The sequence below is a fragment of the Podarcis vaucheri genome, assembly GCF_965113315.1.
Source record: "Podarcis vaucheri genome assembly, chromosome: 15".
NCBI lineage: Eukaryota > Metazoa > Chordata > Lepidosauria > Squamata > Lacertidae > Podarcis > Podarcis vaucheri.
The window spans coordinates 13,996,907-14,013,637 of record NC_138753.1 but is presented as its reverse complement, the minus strand read 5'-3'; the positions used below and the strand labels follow the sequence as shown (position 1 = coordinate 14,013,637).

Sequence of the window (16,731 nt, the reverse complement as noted above, 5' to 3'; positions counted from 1 at the left end):
CACAAGACGAAAAGAATCCGTTCTGTGATTCTCTTCGTCTAGCAGTTTTTTCGTCTTGCGAAGCAAGCCCATTGACGGATTAGCGGATTAGCGCTATTAGCTGATCGGATCAGCTGATAAGCGGCTTAGTGGCTTAGAAAAAGGGGGGGAGGAGGAAAAAAACCCAGCAGGAACTCGCAAGACATTGTCGTCTTGCGAAGCAAGCCCGTAGGAAATTCGTTTTGCGAAGCACCTCCAAAACAGAAAACTCTTTCGTCTAGCGAGTTTTCTGTCTTGCGAGGCATTCGTCTTGCGGGGCACCACTGTACTCTTGAAGTGTCCACCACAAGCAACACCCTTTATGTCCGACCGTCCACTGAATGGACAAGCTACTGCCAATGAACATGCTGCATCTGATTTTTGATGGCATTTAGCCACCTGTGTCCTGAACCATTGCTCCCTGCTCCATCTTATCTGGCATGCAGAGTTTCCTGGGTTCAATCCCCAGCAGCTCCAGGTAGGGCTAGCTAGGAGGGACTCCCTGCCAGAAATCCTGGATAATTCCAGATGGGCCAAAGCTCTGACTCATTTCAGTATAAGGTAGCATCCTATCTGAAAGCCAGTGTGGTGCAACAGGTAGGGTGTTGGACTGGGATCTGCAAGGCCAAGGTTCAAATACTCACTTGGTAATTAATAATAATAATAATAATAATAATAATAATAATAATAATAATAATTGGCAAGCCCAATGAGGCTCAGTGGTTTAGACTACAGCACCACCCGCCTCCCTAATAATAATAATATTTATACCCTGCCCATCTGACTGGATTGCCTCAGCCACTCTGGGTGGCTCCCAACAAAATATTAAAAACACAATAAAGCATCGACCATTAGAAACTTCCCTTAATGGGGCTGCCTTCAGATGGGGAGTGGGAGAACCATATGCTTTGAGCTCCTTAGAGAAAAAGATGGGACATAAATGCAATAAACAGTAATATATTTAAGACGAAGCTTTCAGTCCATAGCTGCTGAACATGGATACAGTCGTACCTTGGTTGCTGAATGCCTTGGAAATCCTATGTTCCGGCTCCCGAACAATCGAAAACAGGGAGTTAGTGTTCCAGTTTCCGAACGATTTTCGGAAGCCGAACATCTGGCGCGGCTTCCGATTGGCTGCAGGACGCTCCTTGGTTTTCGAACAGTTCTGGAAGTCGAATGGACTCCCGGAATGCATCTGTTCAAAACCAAGGTACAACTGAATTCTAATTCAGACTAAGTCGCCAAAGCACCTTGGTAGGCTTTCAAGGAGAGCAGGTTGCACCACCACATGTCAGAGGGACTTTAGGAACAGAATACTGCCAAGCTGGGTTCCATAATCAAGAAGAACATATTAAGAATGGAGGGGCTCCTACTCACTACCATTTCACTACAATGGACCCCGGGGGCCCTTCATACAGATTTCCAAGGCTGGGCTGCAGCTTACGAGATCCTGCATACAGAGCATATTCTGCACTCGACAGGATCTCGCTGCAGCCAGACAGATTCCCAGACGCACGCCCATTCACAGCTGCCAAGAATAAAGCAGATTCCAACACAAAGACCAAATAGCACTGACATCAGATCTGTAAGTTTATTTGCTCAATGTACGACGGCTACATAATGACTCACATTCATGATATTCCATCACTGAGGAAAACTGCTAAGAATGGTCCGTGTGTGAAATAATTCCTTACAGAAACACGGAGTTGGAAAAATAATCACTGATTAGACCTTAAAAAGAGTTCACTGCATAACATGACAGAAAAGCACAAACAAAGGCTCATTCGAAGAACATAGTCATTTTTCCCCTACACTGTAATAGTTATAATTTCACCATGACGAACACCAGACATTAAGATTAAGCTAACACTGGTGTTTTCTTTTGCTTTCCTTTTTTTAAAAAAAATCATATATAATTGCATGTCACTATAGCAACATCCATAACAGATCAGTTTCGTTACGATCACTATTTGGTAGAGCAAACTTTTACCCCCAAAAAAGGAAGGGAAAAAAATAGGAGGGAAAAAAATAAATTAAAAAACTTTAAAAAATTGTTGAAGACTATTTGTCATAGGAATACATAACATCTACAGTATAAGTTAATAAATTTCAAGCTACTTTATAGAAATACAACACCAGCATGCACAATATTGTATCAATAGAATAATGGAGCAGTTATTCATTTCACTGGAGAGACAGTTATCATATAGGCAAGTGCATTTCCTTAACAAAACAAAACAAAACAAATTGAAAGAAACCATTCAAGCTGCTCACAAGTCCCCACCCCACCCGCGACTCCGTAGGTTTAGCCCTCTTGTGCGATCTTTTCCCCCCTGCATAAAGTTTTCCTAAAGCAGCCAGAGCAAAAATAAAAAATAAAAATCATCATCATCATCATCATCATCATCATCAAGAAAAGGTTTTGTAATTCCAGTAAATCACTTCCAATTCAAAGCCAGGGAGACACATTGCTCACACTACATGATTGCAAACCAAACAGAAGCCTAAACATGGCCTCCAAAGTAGTCTTGCGACATTTCCTAAAAGGTTCCCGTCCGTTTACCCAGGTTGCAAGCCTCTCCCTCCTCTACTTCAATCCCACAGAATGTAAGGTAAGCCATGGGATTTTGGCGTGGCTCTTTCCCCGAGGTGGCTCAAAAGAATAATAATAATGGAAAAGTCACCGAGTGCAAACTCTCACGATGCAACGAAAGTTTTTTGTTTTTTTAATGCAGCTGCTTGGACACTTTAATGCTGGACTTGCTAGCGTTTTGCCTGTTGTCGATTCGCTTTTAAACCCAGACAGCCTTTGGGACTCGCAGGCCACCAAAGCAGCTCACCCCCACTGCCCAAAGCATCAAACAACGTGAGCACAAAAAACCACACGGCACTGTGTCAAATGGAGTCATTCATCTCCACAAGGGGAAGACAAATGGTGTTGCACAGGGGAAGGCCCCATTAAAGGCCATTCTCCGTCTATGCAGCCCCTGATGAACAAAAGCAGGCAACCAGAGAAGGAAAACCATCAATCTGTTTTCTCTCTTTTCAAAAAAAGGGTGGGTGGGTAGAAAAATGACAGAAAACGACTTGATTAGCTACCATAATTTTCTAAATTTTTTTCCTTCAAGGAATCAAGACCTGTATGTGAACAGATTCTCTACAAGTTCTGGAGTGCCTAAGGTGTGGGTTTTTTTTTTTGGGGGGGGTGTTTTTTTAAAAAACAAACACTGGCAAGCAATCTCTCACCTTTATGAAATTACTACAATTCCACATCATTTCACTTTGTACCACAGGCTTCCCACAGATCGGAGACCGGCTTTAGTAAAGGGGAAGCCAGAGATCTGCCATAATCTTCTGGCACAGAAGGGGGTGGGAATCAGGTAATAATCACTACGGCAGCATGATTCCTGCAGAAGGGGCCATGACACCTTCGCCTTCTTCCTTTTTTTAAAAAAGGAAGAAATCAGCATGGTCTTGGAATATACCAGGTACAGTATGAGACATACAGACCTGAGTTTTAGTCAAATTACATTACAGTTCAGCAGCTCCTCCTTTGACCAATTATATTATGAACGCTTCTTGCTGGGGGCGGCCTCTTGGGACTTTATACTGTATAGCTGCTTACGAAGCACCCAACAGAATGGCCAACAGATGGATGTTCTTCAGGTGGCCTTTGGGCAACTGGGGAAACCGAGTCGGGTGGGTGAAGCCCATCTGCAGGTGTTAAGGTTGCAAGGGAGATGGCAAGCCAGAAAAAGCAAGCAAAAAAAGGTTTACACTCAATGGCTCGGTGTCAAAAATATGGCTGTCATGTAGAAAACACTGTTAGAACTGCAATTTAGCAATAATACTGAAAGCTGTCTCAAGCATCCTGACTAGATGGGCTCTTGTGGGTTTGAAGCCTAGGACTTTCCTCCCGCTTTGAAATTACGCTGTAATGAGCGTTCCAAAAGGTCGGGGCAGGTATCAGAGAGGAGACACACACAGATGCACCTCGACAATGGAAAAGGCAGGGGACATGTTAACTCGGGGGACAGATGGATGGGAAACCTTACTGGAACCACAGAACTGCTTCTCTCAAACGAACACACGCACACACACACATACACACACAAAATTAAACCCCAACAACGAAAGAGAGGGCCATTCCATCCAAGTTAGTCATCGTCAACTTCCACGTACGCCTAGCGATTAAGATAACTTAAAAGACAGCTCCCCCTTGAATTAATAAGTCTACAGAACAGTCCATTCGCCATTGTGAGGCTGCCACAATCGAGTTACTCCACTCCACCCAAGCACAGCCAAGCCTGACCTTTCCCGCTAAGTTGTGTTTTGGCAAAAGTGTCAAAAGAGGCAATCAAAGACAGGTTGCGGGGGGAGCCTCCCTGGAAGGTCGCCCCTCCTTTTTGTGTTTTGTTTTGTTTTTTTGTCCCCCTCCCCCACCCGACCCCCTCCCCCCCACACCTCGTGGGAAAACAAAATTAAAGACTGCAGTAGTAGCATCAGCGTGCGGCTGCCAGTCCATCCGGAGGGGGGGGCGGGGTCCTAGTTGTTGCCTTCGCCACCGTCGTCGTCCTGCTGGTCGCTTGTCCAGAGCGTTAGGTTATCGCGCAGGAGCTGCATGATGAGCGTTGAGTCCTTGTAGGAGTCCTCGTTGAGGGTGTCCAGCTCGGCGATGGCGTCGTCGAAGGCCGTCTTGGCCAGGTGGCACGCCTGCTCGGGGGCGTTCTGGATCTCGTAGTAGAAAACAGAGTAGTTAAGCGCCAAGCCCAGGCGGATGGGGTGAGTGGGCTGCATGTGTTCCTTGCTGATCTCGTGGGCTTCGCTGTAGGCCTTCTCGGAGGACTCCACCACCGTCGCCCTCTTCTCCCCCGTGGCCACCTCGGCCAGGTAGCGGTAATAGTCCCCTTTCATCTTCAGGTAGAAGACTTTGCTCTCGTACTGGGTCTCGCTGCAGTTCTTGATCAGGTAGTTGTCGAGCAGGCTGAGCACGTCCTGGCACACGGCCTCCAGCTCCTTCTCGATCTTCTCGCGGTAGGCCCGCACCATCTCGATCTTCTTCTCGTTGCCGTCAGCCGAGGTCTTCTGCTCGATGCTGCTGATGACTCTCCAGGAGGAGCGCCGGGCCCCCACCACGTTCTTGTAGGCCACCGACAGCAGGTTCCTCTCTTCGTTGGACAGGGGCTCGTTCAGCTCCGTCACCTGCACCAGAGAAGGGAGGACACAACAAACAGGCCCAGTTAGCCTTTGGTCCCCACACTTGAACCTGCCGCTTTCCAAAGCTCGCTCCTGCTCTACGGAAAAGTCTTTCACCGGCTCCCCCCAGCAGCAGATGACATCTTAAATGTGCCATACCTAGGCTGCTGCCCCATCTTTAACAGAACAGGATGGAACTGAAGGGGAGGGAAGAGAGGAATTAGGAAGGAATTAGGGGGCCAAAAAGATTTCAAGAGATCTAGGGAACGATCTGTCAGGTACTCGGATACACAAGCAACAGCTGACTCCAACTGGAAGCTTTTAAAAAGCAGGAAGCCACACTAGTAGCTATTAAGTTTACCTGCCTGACTTGAGGATTTCTGCATTTGCAGTCTTTTATTCCTCGTCCATCCCTCCATAAAAAAAGAAAGAGTACAATACAGAATAGGGCTGGGCAATATATCATCCAAAACCAGTTTGAAGCCCATATTGTGATATCAGTTTCATAATTTTTGACCTGGCAAAAATTCCCGAAGCAATATATCATCCCGAAGCAAAGTTCTTAACCCAAGGTACTAGTTCTGGGTTAGCAGAGTCTGTAACCTGAAGCATATGTAACCCGAGGTACCACTGAATCAGTATATGGCGATGTTTAGCTGGGGGATATATTGCAGTGTTGAAAACCAGGTATCGCCCAGCCCTGGTACAGAACACTACATCCTGCAAGAGATGTGACCATAACCTAGAGCATTTGGAGGATAGAGGACACTACAAATACAGCCTTCTGAAGGGCAACCAAATTTAATTTTAGGGTTAGGAGGGAAGACTTCCAGCACACTCCTTTATGTGAATAAGCCGGCACACATTTTAAAGAGCTGCCGGTCGCATGAGGCTGCAGGCAGCACTCATTTCAAAACAATGCCGGGCTGCTGTCTTGTGCTGGGACACGGCATTTGCATTATGGGTTGGCGGAGGACAAGGACTGCCATCAACGTACGCCCCAGCTGCCTACTGCTCTTCCCCTAACAAACCCTGCCTTGCTGGTCACAGAAGAATCACATTTTTGTTTCGAGAGATCAAGAAGAAAGAAAAGCCATCAGAAACAATGATCAGCTAACAAACCTAGCCAAGCCATTGAATCATAGAACTGTAGAGTTGGAAAGGACCCTGAGGATCATCAAGTCCAACCCCTGCAATGCAGAGGCCGTGTACGGGGATTGAACCTGCCACCTTGGTGTTAACTACACCACACTCTCACCAACTGAGTCAATATCTGTAGACCCAAGATATGGGAAAGGGGGAAATAGAGGATGAAAGTTAACTGATCCATAAAATGTTTTAATGGGGGGTCCTTGAAGGGACACAAAGGCAGCCCAGAACTATAGGACTCAGGCTTGAAAGTAGGTTGCTGATTTTTTTTTTAAAAAAAAGAAACAAAACAACAGCCATGGCAAGTACGGGAGGGGGTTGGAGATACAGGAAAGAAGCCAGCAAGCAGGCACAAGGATAGGCAAATAGGTTGAGAGATGGGTGTGTTTGAGATAGGATGAATGTTGGAATTTGAGGGGACAGTGAAGCCACTGAGGTCTCTTCCCACTGATTTTTAAGTTGCCCTCCATAGCATAGTTCGAGGAATGCTGTTGTTTGTTGTTGTTCTTTTTAAAAAAGAAGCCAACATTTGAGATGTTCAGGCTGCCAGATCCTAAGCTAGAAGGATCCTGTGTTGACTACATTGCAGTCAAAAACGCTTTCTTGACCCCAATTAAAGCGAGGGACAGGGAGTTGAATTCATCATCTGCAGCTTGCTGGAGCTTAAGCAGCAAGATGCCCGAAACAACTATTTCACCTAAGCAATGGTGCTCGTGCTGCAACAGGCAGCTCCCAGAGTAAAATGCCTGCACCCTTCATTAATGCAACAAAAACCCTGCAAGAGCCCTTCCGGAAATTCACCTGCCTGCGCACGGCACCAGCTCTGAGCTGCTCACTAGGCTGCCATCCCTCCAGCACCTTCAGGAATCTCAGGTCGCTCACAGAAGGCGCGTTTAGTGGGCACTGCAGAGCGCAGAGATAACTTGGCAGTACTGAGTCAAGGTTGCATGTACTTCCTCTCGCAATCAGGCGCAGACATCAGCAGAGGCAGGCAGCAGGCTGCAGCCTCCAGCAAGAGCACGGAGATAGGATCTCAGTGGTGACAAGGCAAATAAATGGGAGATCATATTTAAGAATGTCACTCTGCCCCTCCAGTAATTCTGCACACAGCATCGCTCTATTTCGGGCCACGAAGCAATTAAACCTTTGCGATAATTTGGTTCAGACAGCGCTGCAGAAAGCTATTTAGAGCTCGTTGGGTTTTATTTTAATTAGACAGTCTTAAAGCCATGCTTCAAGGGGACATCGCCTCTTGGCAGTTAACCTGGTCAAAAAGCAAAACGTGGGCATCTCTGCAGCCTGGAAAAGGACATTCTAGGTGTGCCGAGTTTTACATGAAGCGGTCTTTCCCACTTTGGATACCCCTGAAAGATCCACGGTCTCCTGGTCTTCAGGGGCAACGCAGAAGGTCACGGTCATATTCCAGAAGCAAGTCCAAGGCACAGGCTATTAGTGGTAGCACCTCCAGCTAGCGGCTTGCTCTGGGTACCATCTAGATTACCGTATTTTTCGCTCCATAGGACGCTCCTGACCAAAAGACGCACCAAGTTTTTAGAGCAGGAAAACAAGAAAAAAAATCTGACTCAAATGTTGTACTAAACTATTTAAAACAGCTAAGTGTGTGTGGCTCCTGTCCACTTTGCTGCTTTAAAGCGAGCCACGGTATATAATGATGAGAATGGAAAAAGGACACATTCCATTATAATGTAGCTGTTTTCATTATCACTGGGAAGTCAGTATTGGCAGCAGTCACAAAAACTAAAATTTGAGCATTTTACTGTTATTAATCAAGAATATTAATAGTCAGGGAGAGAAACCAGGGCTGTGCAAATGAGAAGGGCTTCGAGTATGGAGGAACAGCAAAAAGATCAAATGATTGTGCTCCAGTTCCTAAATCTCTGAAGTTTTCTCAAAACAGGCATGGTTGTTTTGAAAGGAAGATTCAAAATGGAGTGACTGAGCAAAGAACAGAGGAGGAAAAGAGGGCAAATAAATAGCTTCCATTCAATACCAAGAGAACACAATATTTTTGGTTTAGTATAGGTGGACAGTACTTGTAAGAATTTGTATAATGAATTATAGAGTTGGGAATATCAGAGCCTCTTTTCAGCAGTAAAGATTAGCTACTAGGAACATGGTCCACACACACACAGGATGCCTGGTTATAGCTGTGCAGTTTAAACTGTTCCTGAGCCAGATACCTGCTCAGTTTTAGCTGAAATTACTATTACTGGTTTGTGGAGATGCTTTGCATGTATTTATGACTATTTCCCCAAAACTGCTACTTGAAGAAATCCCCAAACTTACTATTTTTAAACTTCAAATGGAGCTCAGAATCCAGTTAGGCAATCCTTTGCAGTTGAATTAGGAGGCACTGAGAGACAGCAATTTGCTGCTCCCCACCCCCATGAGCAGCCCAGGAACACACAGCCTTCCGTCTGCTTGCAAACCTTGTCGGGACTTCAGGGGAAAGCAAAGTCTGCAGGCAGAGCAGTGTAGCTCCCCACCCCACCCCCAAAAAGCAGCCCAGCAGCACACAAACTTCCCTCTGCTTGCAAACCTTGCAAACCTTGTCTGGGCTTCATGGGAAAGCAGAGGCTGCCGGCAGAGCCGCGTGGCTCCTCCCCCCACCCCCAAAGAGCAGCCCAGGAACACACAGCCTTCCCTCTGCTTGCAAACCTTGCAAACCTTGTCCGGGCTTCAGGGGAAAGCAGAGGCGGCCGGCAGAGCTGCGAGACTCCTCCCCCCACCCCAAAGAGCAGCCCAGGAACACACAGCCTTCCGTCTGCTTGCAAACCTTGCAAACCTTTTCCGGGCTTCAGGGGAAAGCAAAGTCTGCAGGCAGAGCAGTGTGGCTCCCCACCCCCACCCCCCAAAAGCAGCCCAGCAGCACACAGCCTTCCCTCTGCTTGCAAACCTTGTCCGGGCTTCAGGGGAAAGCAAAGTCTGCAGGCAGAGCAGTGTGGCTCCCCACCCCCACCCCCCAAAAGCAGCCCAGCAGCACACAGCCTTCCCTCTGCTTGCAAACCTTGCAAACCTTGTCCGGGCTTCAGGGGAAAGCAGAGGCGGCCAGCAGAGCCGCGTGGCTCCTCCCCCCACCCCCAAAGAGCAGCCCGGGAGCGCACAACCTTCCCGCTGCTTGTAAACATTGCCGGGGCTTCAGGGGAAAGCGGAGGTTGCCGACAGAGCACCGTGGCTCCTCCCCCCACCCCCAAAGAGCAGCCCGGGGGCACAAGACAACAGCGATTTGGCTCCAGGGAACACACATTCGCTCCATAAGACGCACAGACTTTTCCCCTTACTTTTTAGGAGGGAAAAAGTGCGTCCTATGGAGCGAAAAATACGGTACTTGAGAATGTGTGCCACAATGGCCTCCCTGGAAACAACTGCAAAATCTGAATGAGTTTTGTTCTTAGCTTGAAGCAGGAACTTAAATCTCCAGCTCCTTAAAGCTGGACAGCAGCAACTGGGCCGCAGAGATTTGTTTCGTAATTGCATTTTATTTATTGAACAGGATTCATAGAATGCTTGATCATCCTTAACTTCCAAGAGATTTACAAAAAATATAAAACGTTCATTAAAAAGACTGGGGTAGGGGGGAGAAACCAACCATTAAAAGCAAGTTAATCTAAAATGTATCAAAATAATAAGTAACATAACCAGCAGCTATTAAGTATGTATATAATAGAATACAATTACATGTTTAAATCACAGCATGTTCAATTTATGCAGGGATCATTTGTGCTGCCTTCGGGTTATTACGAAGTGTGGCTGTTTTCCAGTTGTATTCATAGAGGTGGTTCTCGTAATGGTTTAGCCGTTCAGAGAAAAAGCAAATATGAGGTGACATGGTAGAAGGGTATAGAATCACGGCATGGAGAAAGTGGATAGAGGAAAGTTTTTCTCGCTCTCTCCCAACACTAGAAGAACTCATGGAGATCCGACGAAGCTCAATGTTGGAAGACTCAGGGGGACAAAAGAAAGCGCTTCTTTGCACAGCGCAGAGTTAAATTGTGGAACTTGCAGCCACAAGAAGCAGGGATGGGCCACCAACTTGGATGGATTTAAAAGAAGATTATACAAATTCATGGAGCAAAGAGCTATTGGTGGCTATAAGGCCACCATGGTTATCCTCTCTGCCTCCACAGCTGGAGGCAAAAACTCTGCTGGAAACCGGCTGCTGGAAACCACTGGAGGGGAGAGGGCGCTTGTGCTTGATGCTGGACTATTAGGGCCTTTGGTCTGTTCTAGCAGACCCTAACAATGTTCCTAATAAAACTTACATCTAATACCCACAGGAAATAATGGCTCTCGCCATACAGGTAACTGACTCCCTGGCAATGGAGGTTGCCGGCTTCTACAGCTGACAGCAGGTTTGAGATGTCACAAAGTACAAATGATCAAGGTAACCCCACCCTATCGGTAACCTATGAAAGGGCAAGAGCCCAACCTCCTATAGCCTGTCCCAAAGTTTTCATGGTGCAGCTGAAGAGAGATGCACACCACATGTACCTCTCGCTGTTCTAGCTACCATATTCTCCTAGGCAAAATCGTGGCTTGTCTCCGCAAGCAGTAGGGTCAGTGTTAGATCCACAAAGTGGCATGGAGGCAGCATCCAAGTTTGAGATTCAGATTGCCACTTCATGTGGAAAAGGCTTCAAGTTTTCTTCCACCGCCTACCACCTTAATAGGTACATGCACTGTCTTGAAATTCATATTATCTAGGATTAGACAAGCCATTCATCATCTGCTCCACAAGCCCTCGGAAGGCAACCTTGCGCTCATTCACATAGGTGAAACTAAATCTGTTCATTTTCTCACACCAGCCGTATTTCATAAGCCAGTGTCAAAGCTTCACAACAGACTGTGTGCTTGAGCATTCTGACCACCACCACCCCGGCCTCCTTTCTCTGCCCGTAACTGCAAGACAGCCACTGGAAAAACTGTGTTAAGGGAATCTTGGCCAACAGTACAGAAGCAATGACTGTGCACATTAATCCACTGGATTTCATTTTATATAGGGAGAGCACTGGAACGAAGGTAAATGTCTAACCAACAAAACAGGAATGTGAAGACAGGTGGAAGCACACATGGTTTGGTTGTTGCCGCCAAATCCAGATCTTTGGAAGGCAGGCAGCAACCTTGTGACTTTGTGCTGAGTTTAGAAGAAGAGGAGTTTGGATTTGATATCCCGCTTTATCACTACCCGAAGGAGTCTCAAAGCGGCTAACAATCTCCTTTCCCTTCCTCCCCCACAACAAACACTCTGTGAGGTGAGTGAGGCTGAGAGATTTCAGAGAAGTGTGACTAGTCCAAGGTCACCCAGCAGCTGCATGTGGAGGAGCAGGGAAGCGAACCCAGTTCACCAGATTACGAGTCTACCGCTTTTAACCACTACACCACACTGGCTCTTTGGGTTTCCGGGACCCAAAAATGCATACTGAGCAAGCTGCAACCTCCCCGCAGGCAAGGGCAGCACAGGCAAGAGAAGGATTTTCTAAGTAAGAAGCTCCACTGCTTTGCAAGGATTTGACTTGTGGATGCTGCACCTGTCTGCATCTTCAAAAGCTACCCCTTTCGATCTCTCTGCAGCAGCCATTTTTGCCCACACTATTTGACACACTATTGTTGCTAGAGAACACAAACCATCTTCAGCGGAGCCTTTCCTGAAGGCATTCTGCCTAACAATGCTGCAAGCCCAAGGAAAGACTTGTGTCACTTCTGTCTCCTAACAAAGGGGCCAGGATGCAGATGGCATCAAATCTGTAGATGGCAGCAGTGGCGACTTCCGATTCATAGGCTACTGCTAATGAAATTTCATTCAAGAGACTGATGGATTTCAAGCTAGGCACCCAATGGCACCTTAAACCTAGGTTACGCTTGCCACAACAGAATGTCTATTTGTCAGGGGGTTGGACTAAATGACCCTTGGGGTCCCTTCCAGCACTGTGATTCTATGATCTCAACTACATTGCAGGACTGTAGCTTGCTCTTACAACTATTCACTTGTCCCGGTATGCAAGAAGTAGAAATGGAAATGGTATTAGCTATATGAGCAAAGGCAGAGGTTTTTAAAACTGTGATCGCCAAGCTGGTGCCCAGAAATCTCCACGTAGTCACAATTGGACCCACGCCAGTTGGACCTACTGCAAAACGCACCTGGAGAATTTGGACACTGATTTCAAGGTATCGCTTTCATCAGCCACAAACAGCTTTGATTACATGTGCCTTTTCCTCATAGTAAAAGGATAGGTCTACATAATGTAGAAATTGTACTTCTGAAGTTCTCCATGAGCATAAAGGTGCTCTTAATACTATCAGCTACGCCAAATGCATCCTAGAGCCAACCCCCTTCCTTGCGCTTTGCTGGAACACCCAGCTACAAGCTAACAAAATGTTGGGTGCCCCTGATGCAGAAGTTATTTTTTTTGGGGGGAGAGGGAAATCACGCAGGATGTAAGTTGCTACAGCCATATGGCATCAGAATGTCCAGCCCCGCTAGATCAGGCCAAAACTTCCTGTTCTCACAGGGGCCAAATAGATGTCATAATTCCAAGCACCTGCTATTCAGAGGCATTGGGCTAGCAAGTTACTAGTCATGATGGCTGTTGGAGCCTGATCTACAGTGGTACCTTGGATCCCGAACAAATCAGCTCCTGAATGCCGCAAACCTGGAAGTGTTCCAGTTTGCGAACACTTTTTGGAAGCTGGACGTCTGATGTGGCTTCCAACTGAGTGCAGGAAGCTTCTGCAGCCAATTGGCTTTTGAACGGTTCTGGGAGTTGAACGGACTCCCGGAACAGATTTAAGTTCTGACAACCAAGGTACCACTGTATTATAATCAGAGCCAGGCGAGAATGGCATTGCTCAGATAAAAACACTGAACGTTGGCTCTGCATTCTGTGAACAAACCACAAACTCTCCCCCCTTACTTTCCCTCCAGCATGAAAATTGGGAAGCTTTCCCACTTCCAGTTTTAAAGTAACTGTGGTTTATTGCTATGTCTTAGCCCAATGGTTAGCCTTAACTACAGTTTAAGGAAACAAACCAACTTCAAGCTGCAGTTCATGGCTCCCTAAACCAGACTTAAGGCTAACCAGTTTCTGGTTCAGATGAACTTATAAGGCATGGCAAATAGATAATGGAAGCAAATGTTTCCAATATCCTCCTTGTGGCCATACCAGAGTGGAAGAGGGGAGAACATGCGCCCAAGATTTGGGCAGCCAACACTCAATTGGTAGAGCATGAGCCTCTTAACCTCAGGGTTGTGAGTTTGAGTCCCACGTTAGGTAAAAAACTGGTTGCAGCTTAGCTTCACATCAGAACTCAACTCCTTTTGAAGGTCCAGGAACACCAGTGACCTCTGCCTGGTAGAAGAACACTCTGGGTAGCGGAAGATAAACCCATCGAGAAATTAACGTGCACCTCTGTTTTCTCCAAAAAATAATAACAATGCTATTCTGCATCAGGCAGGTAACTGCATGACTGGGATGTCTCTGATGCTCTGCATGTTCACTGGCAAATAAAGTCCCACAAAGCAAGGGGACCTCTGGCGCTTTTTTGTTGAGTCAGGATAAAAAACATACCAGACAAGTAGCTTTTCCAATCAGCAGTTTAGTTTCAAACCATAATACAGTCATACCTCGGGTTGCGAACGTGATCCGTGCGGGAGGCATGTTAGCAACCCGCAGCGTGACGCAATTTGGCGCTTCTGTGCATGCGTGCGACGTCATTTTGTGCTTCTACACATGCACCAAAACCCGGAAGTAACCTGTTCCAGTACTTTTGGGTTTGGCGTGGTCCACAACCCGAAAACATGCAACCCGCAGCGTTCGTAACCTGAGGTATGACTGTACTGAACATACTAAAGCTTTAAGGACCAGATGAGAAACAGCCAAGCCTGGCATCCTACTCTGTGTAACTGAGTATCTCTCAAGAGCCCAACATGATGGCCTGATGCTAAGCCTGTCATAGAGATACAGTTACCAGCCCCCTTTCAAAGGGATTTCTGCTCTAATTTCAGGAACTATTAAAGTTACAACTGCCTGCATCTTGCTCTTCCCCCAGACAAATCAAGGAGGGATCAGCCTTGGGAGTTTTAGTGTAACTAGCCAGAGCGCAGTTATAGTCAATTCACCTCCACCAGAACTACAAAAGTTCTCTCCACCTGTACAAGTGCTTCATGCAAAGTTTCTTGATGGCCTTTGCTTTTGGGAAAGCCTCAAGACTTTGGCAGGGCATTAAGTTCACTCACATTCTGTAAAAAGTTTTGAATGAACCGTTTTAAAGTAGGCAAAGCAAATGTAATAACTGCAACCTTTGCAGTTGATAATCTATGGAAGGAGGCGCTGCCACCACACAGGGAGAAGGAAAGAATGCACGTGCTGGAGATCCACATGGTGATTCCCGGAGCATCGGTGGGCCGGATCCAGAAGGCAACTGGGTATGATCCGGTCCGTGGGCCTTAGTTTGCTGGCCCATGGTCTGGGCATTTATGCTGGAGAAAATAAGAATGTAAGAAAAGCCTTCTGGATCAAGCTAGGGGCCCGTCAATTCCTGCATCCTGTTCTCACAGTGGCTGACCAGATGCCTGTAGGAAACCCACAAGCAGGATCTGACCACAAGAGCTCTCTCCCCTCCTGTGGCTTCCAGCAACTGCCCTTCAGAAGCACTGATGCCTCCCACTGCGGAGGCAGGGCACAGCCTTCATCATGGCTAGACGTTATCAAAGGCCTTCTCCTCCATGAATCCGTCCAACCCTCTTTGGAAGCCATCCATGCCACCTGTGGGAGCGAGCTCCATCCTTTTAACAATGCGCTGAATGATAAAAACTCAGCTTTGCTGCCTTTTACACACACACACACACACACACACTATTATTATTATATTAAATTTCTATACCCCTCTTCATCAGAGGACCCCAAGGCAATTTACAATATAAAAACAAAAAATACGTTAACATAATAATAATAATTATTTATATCCCGCTCTCCCCAGCCAAAGCCGATCTCAGAGCGGCTAACAACATTAAAATGATACAATACTCTAAAATCATTTCATTATAAAATCAAATCAAAACATAGTAACAAAACAATGACACACACAGAGAGAGTGCAGGGAGGGACTACATGCACACCCAAAGCAGGCGACCCAATAATTATGGAGTTAACTGGTCCACAATATAAACAGGGGGCTTTTGCATTTTAAGTTCATTAGTGGGTACCAATAACTTGCACCCACTGAAAACCAAGCCTTATGAGGAGCGCTTGAAGGAGTTGGGTGTGTTCAGCCTGCTAAAGAGGAGACTGAGAGGAAATATGGCAGTCATCTTCCAATATCTTAAGGGCTGTCACGTGGAAGATGGAGCAAGCTTCTTTAGTCCTGCTCCGGAGGGTAGGAGTCAAACCAATGGCTTAAAGTTACAAGAAAGGAGATTCTGACTAAACATTGGTTAGAACTTTCTGCAGTAAGAGCTGTCTGAAAGTGGAATGGGCTCCCTCAGGAGGTGGTGGACTCTCCTTCCTTGGAGGCTTTTAAGCAGAGGTTGGAGGGCCACCTGTCAGGGATGCTTTAGCTGAGATTCCTGCACTGCAGGGGGTTGGACTAGATGACTATTGAGGTCCCTTCCAACTCTACAATTCTATGATCCTACCATCTTTGCAGCCTTTCGCTTCATTAGGTTTCACATCCATGCACCTAGGGGCTGGCACCATAGGCAAGACTTATTATTACGGCCTGCTGTGCTACATCTGTCAATTTGAGAAGGCCGTTCCTCTGCATTATGTTATACAAAGAGATAGTTGTATAAAAGCAGGTGAGTGTTAATTCACTGGCAACAGAATGATGCAACGGCAAAGCTGAAGTCTCACGTGATCAGAGAAGCAGAGCTCAAAGGAGTACAAGCACACAGTCAGAGGGTGGCAATTAACAGCAATTAATATTTCCTGTAGTCATTTTGCTTTTGTTATTCTAACCTGAGTTCCTACAGCAAATGATTCCCCCACACTGGATATGACCATGTTTCAAGGCTCTTGCAGCTTGCCGCAAGCACATTCTTACAATCAAGTGTTTTTAGGAGAAAAGACAGCGTGCTTTTGGGAGTTCCTGTTCCACCTCAAGATCACCATTCCTAGAAAACACTGAGGGCCTCTGGCACAGTTACTATCTTTGTTCAAAGGGGCAGAAATGCACTCATGACAGAAAACCAACATCTGAAGAACTTATGAGTAGGCGCAGGAATGAGTCAGACCCGAGCATGCCAACTGATTCCATCAGAGGGGATGAGTAATTTTAATAGTTCTCTCCCTGAATGACAAAATTCCAATCAATTAGAACAATTGTAACCTATTCGTATGAAGTGACAATTCC

General features: G+C 46.5%; 1 protein-coding gene across 1 annotated transcript in view; it reads right to left on the bottom strand.

Annotated features, from left to right (window-relative positions):
* Positions 1–1,595: 1,595 nt before the first annotated feature.
* The window catches only part of YWHAG (tyrosine 3-monooxygenase/tryptophan 5-monooxygenase activation protein gamma), a 28,779-nt gene continuing 13,643 nt past the window's right edge, over positions 1,596–16,731 (bottom strand). Inside the window, exon 2 of the mRNA XM_082201144.1 lies at positions 1,596–5,220. Coding sequence (XP_082057270.1) covers positions 4,564–5,220 — 657 coding nt within the window. The 3' untranslated portion in view covers positions 1,596–4,563. The remainder of the gene's footprint in view (positions 5,221–16,731) is intronic.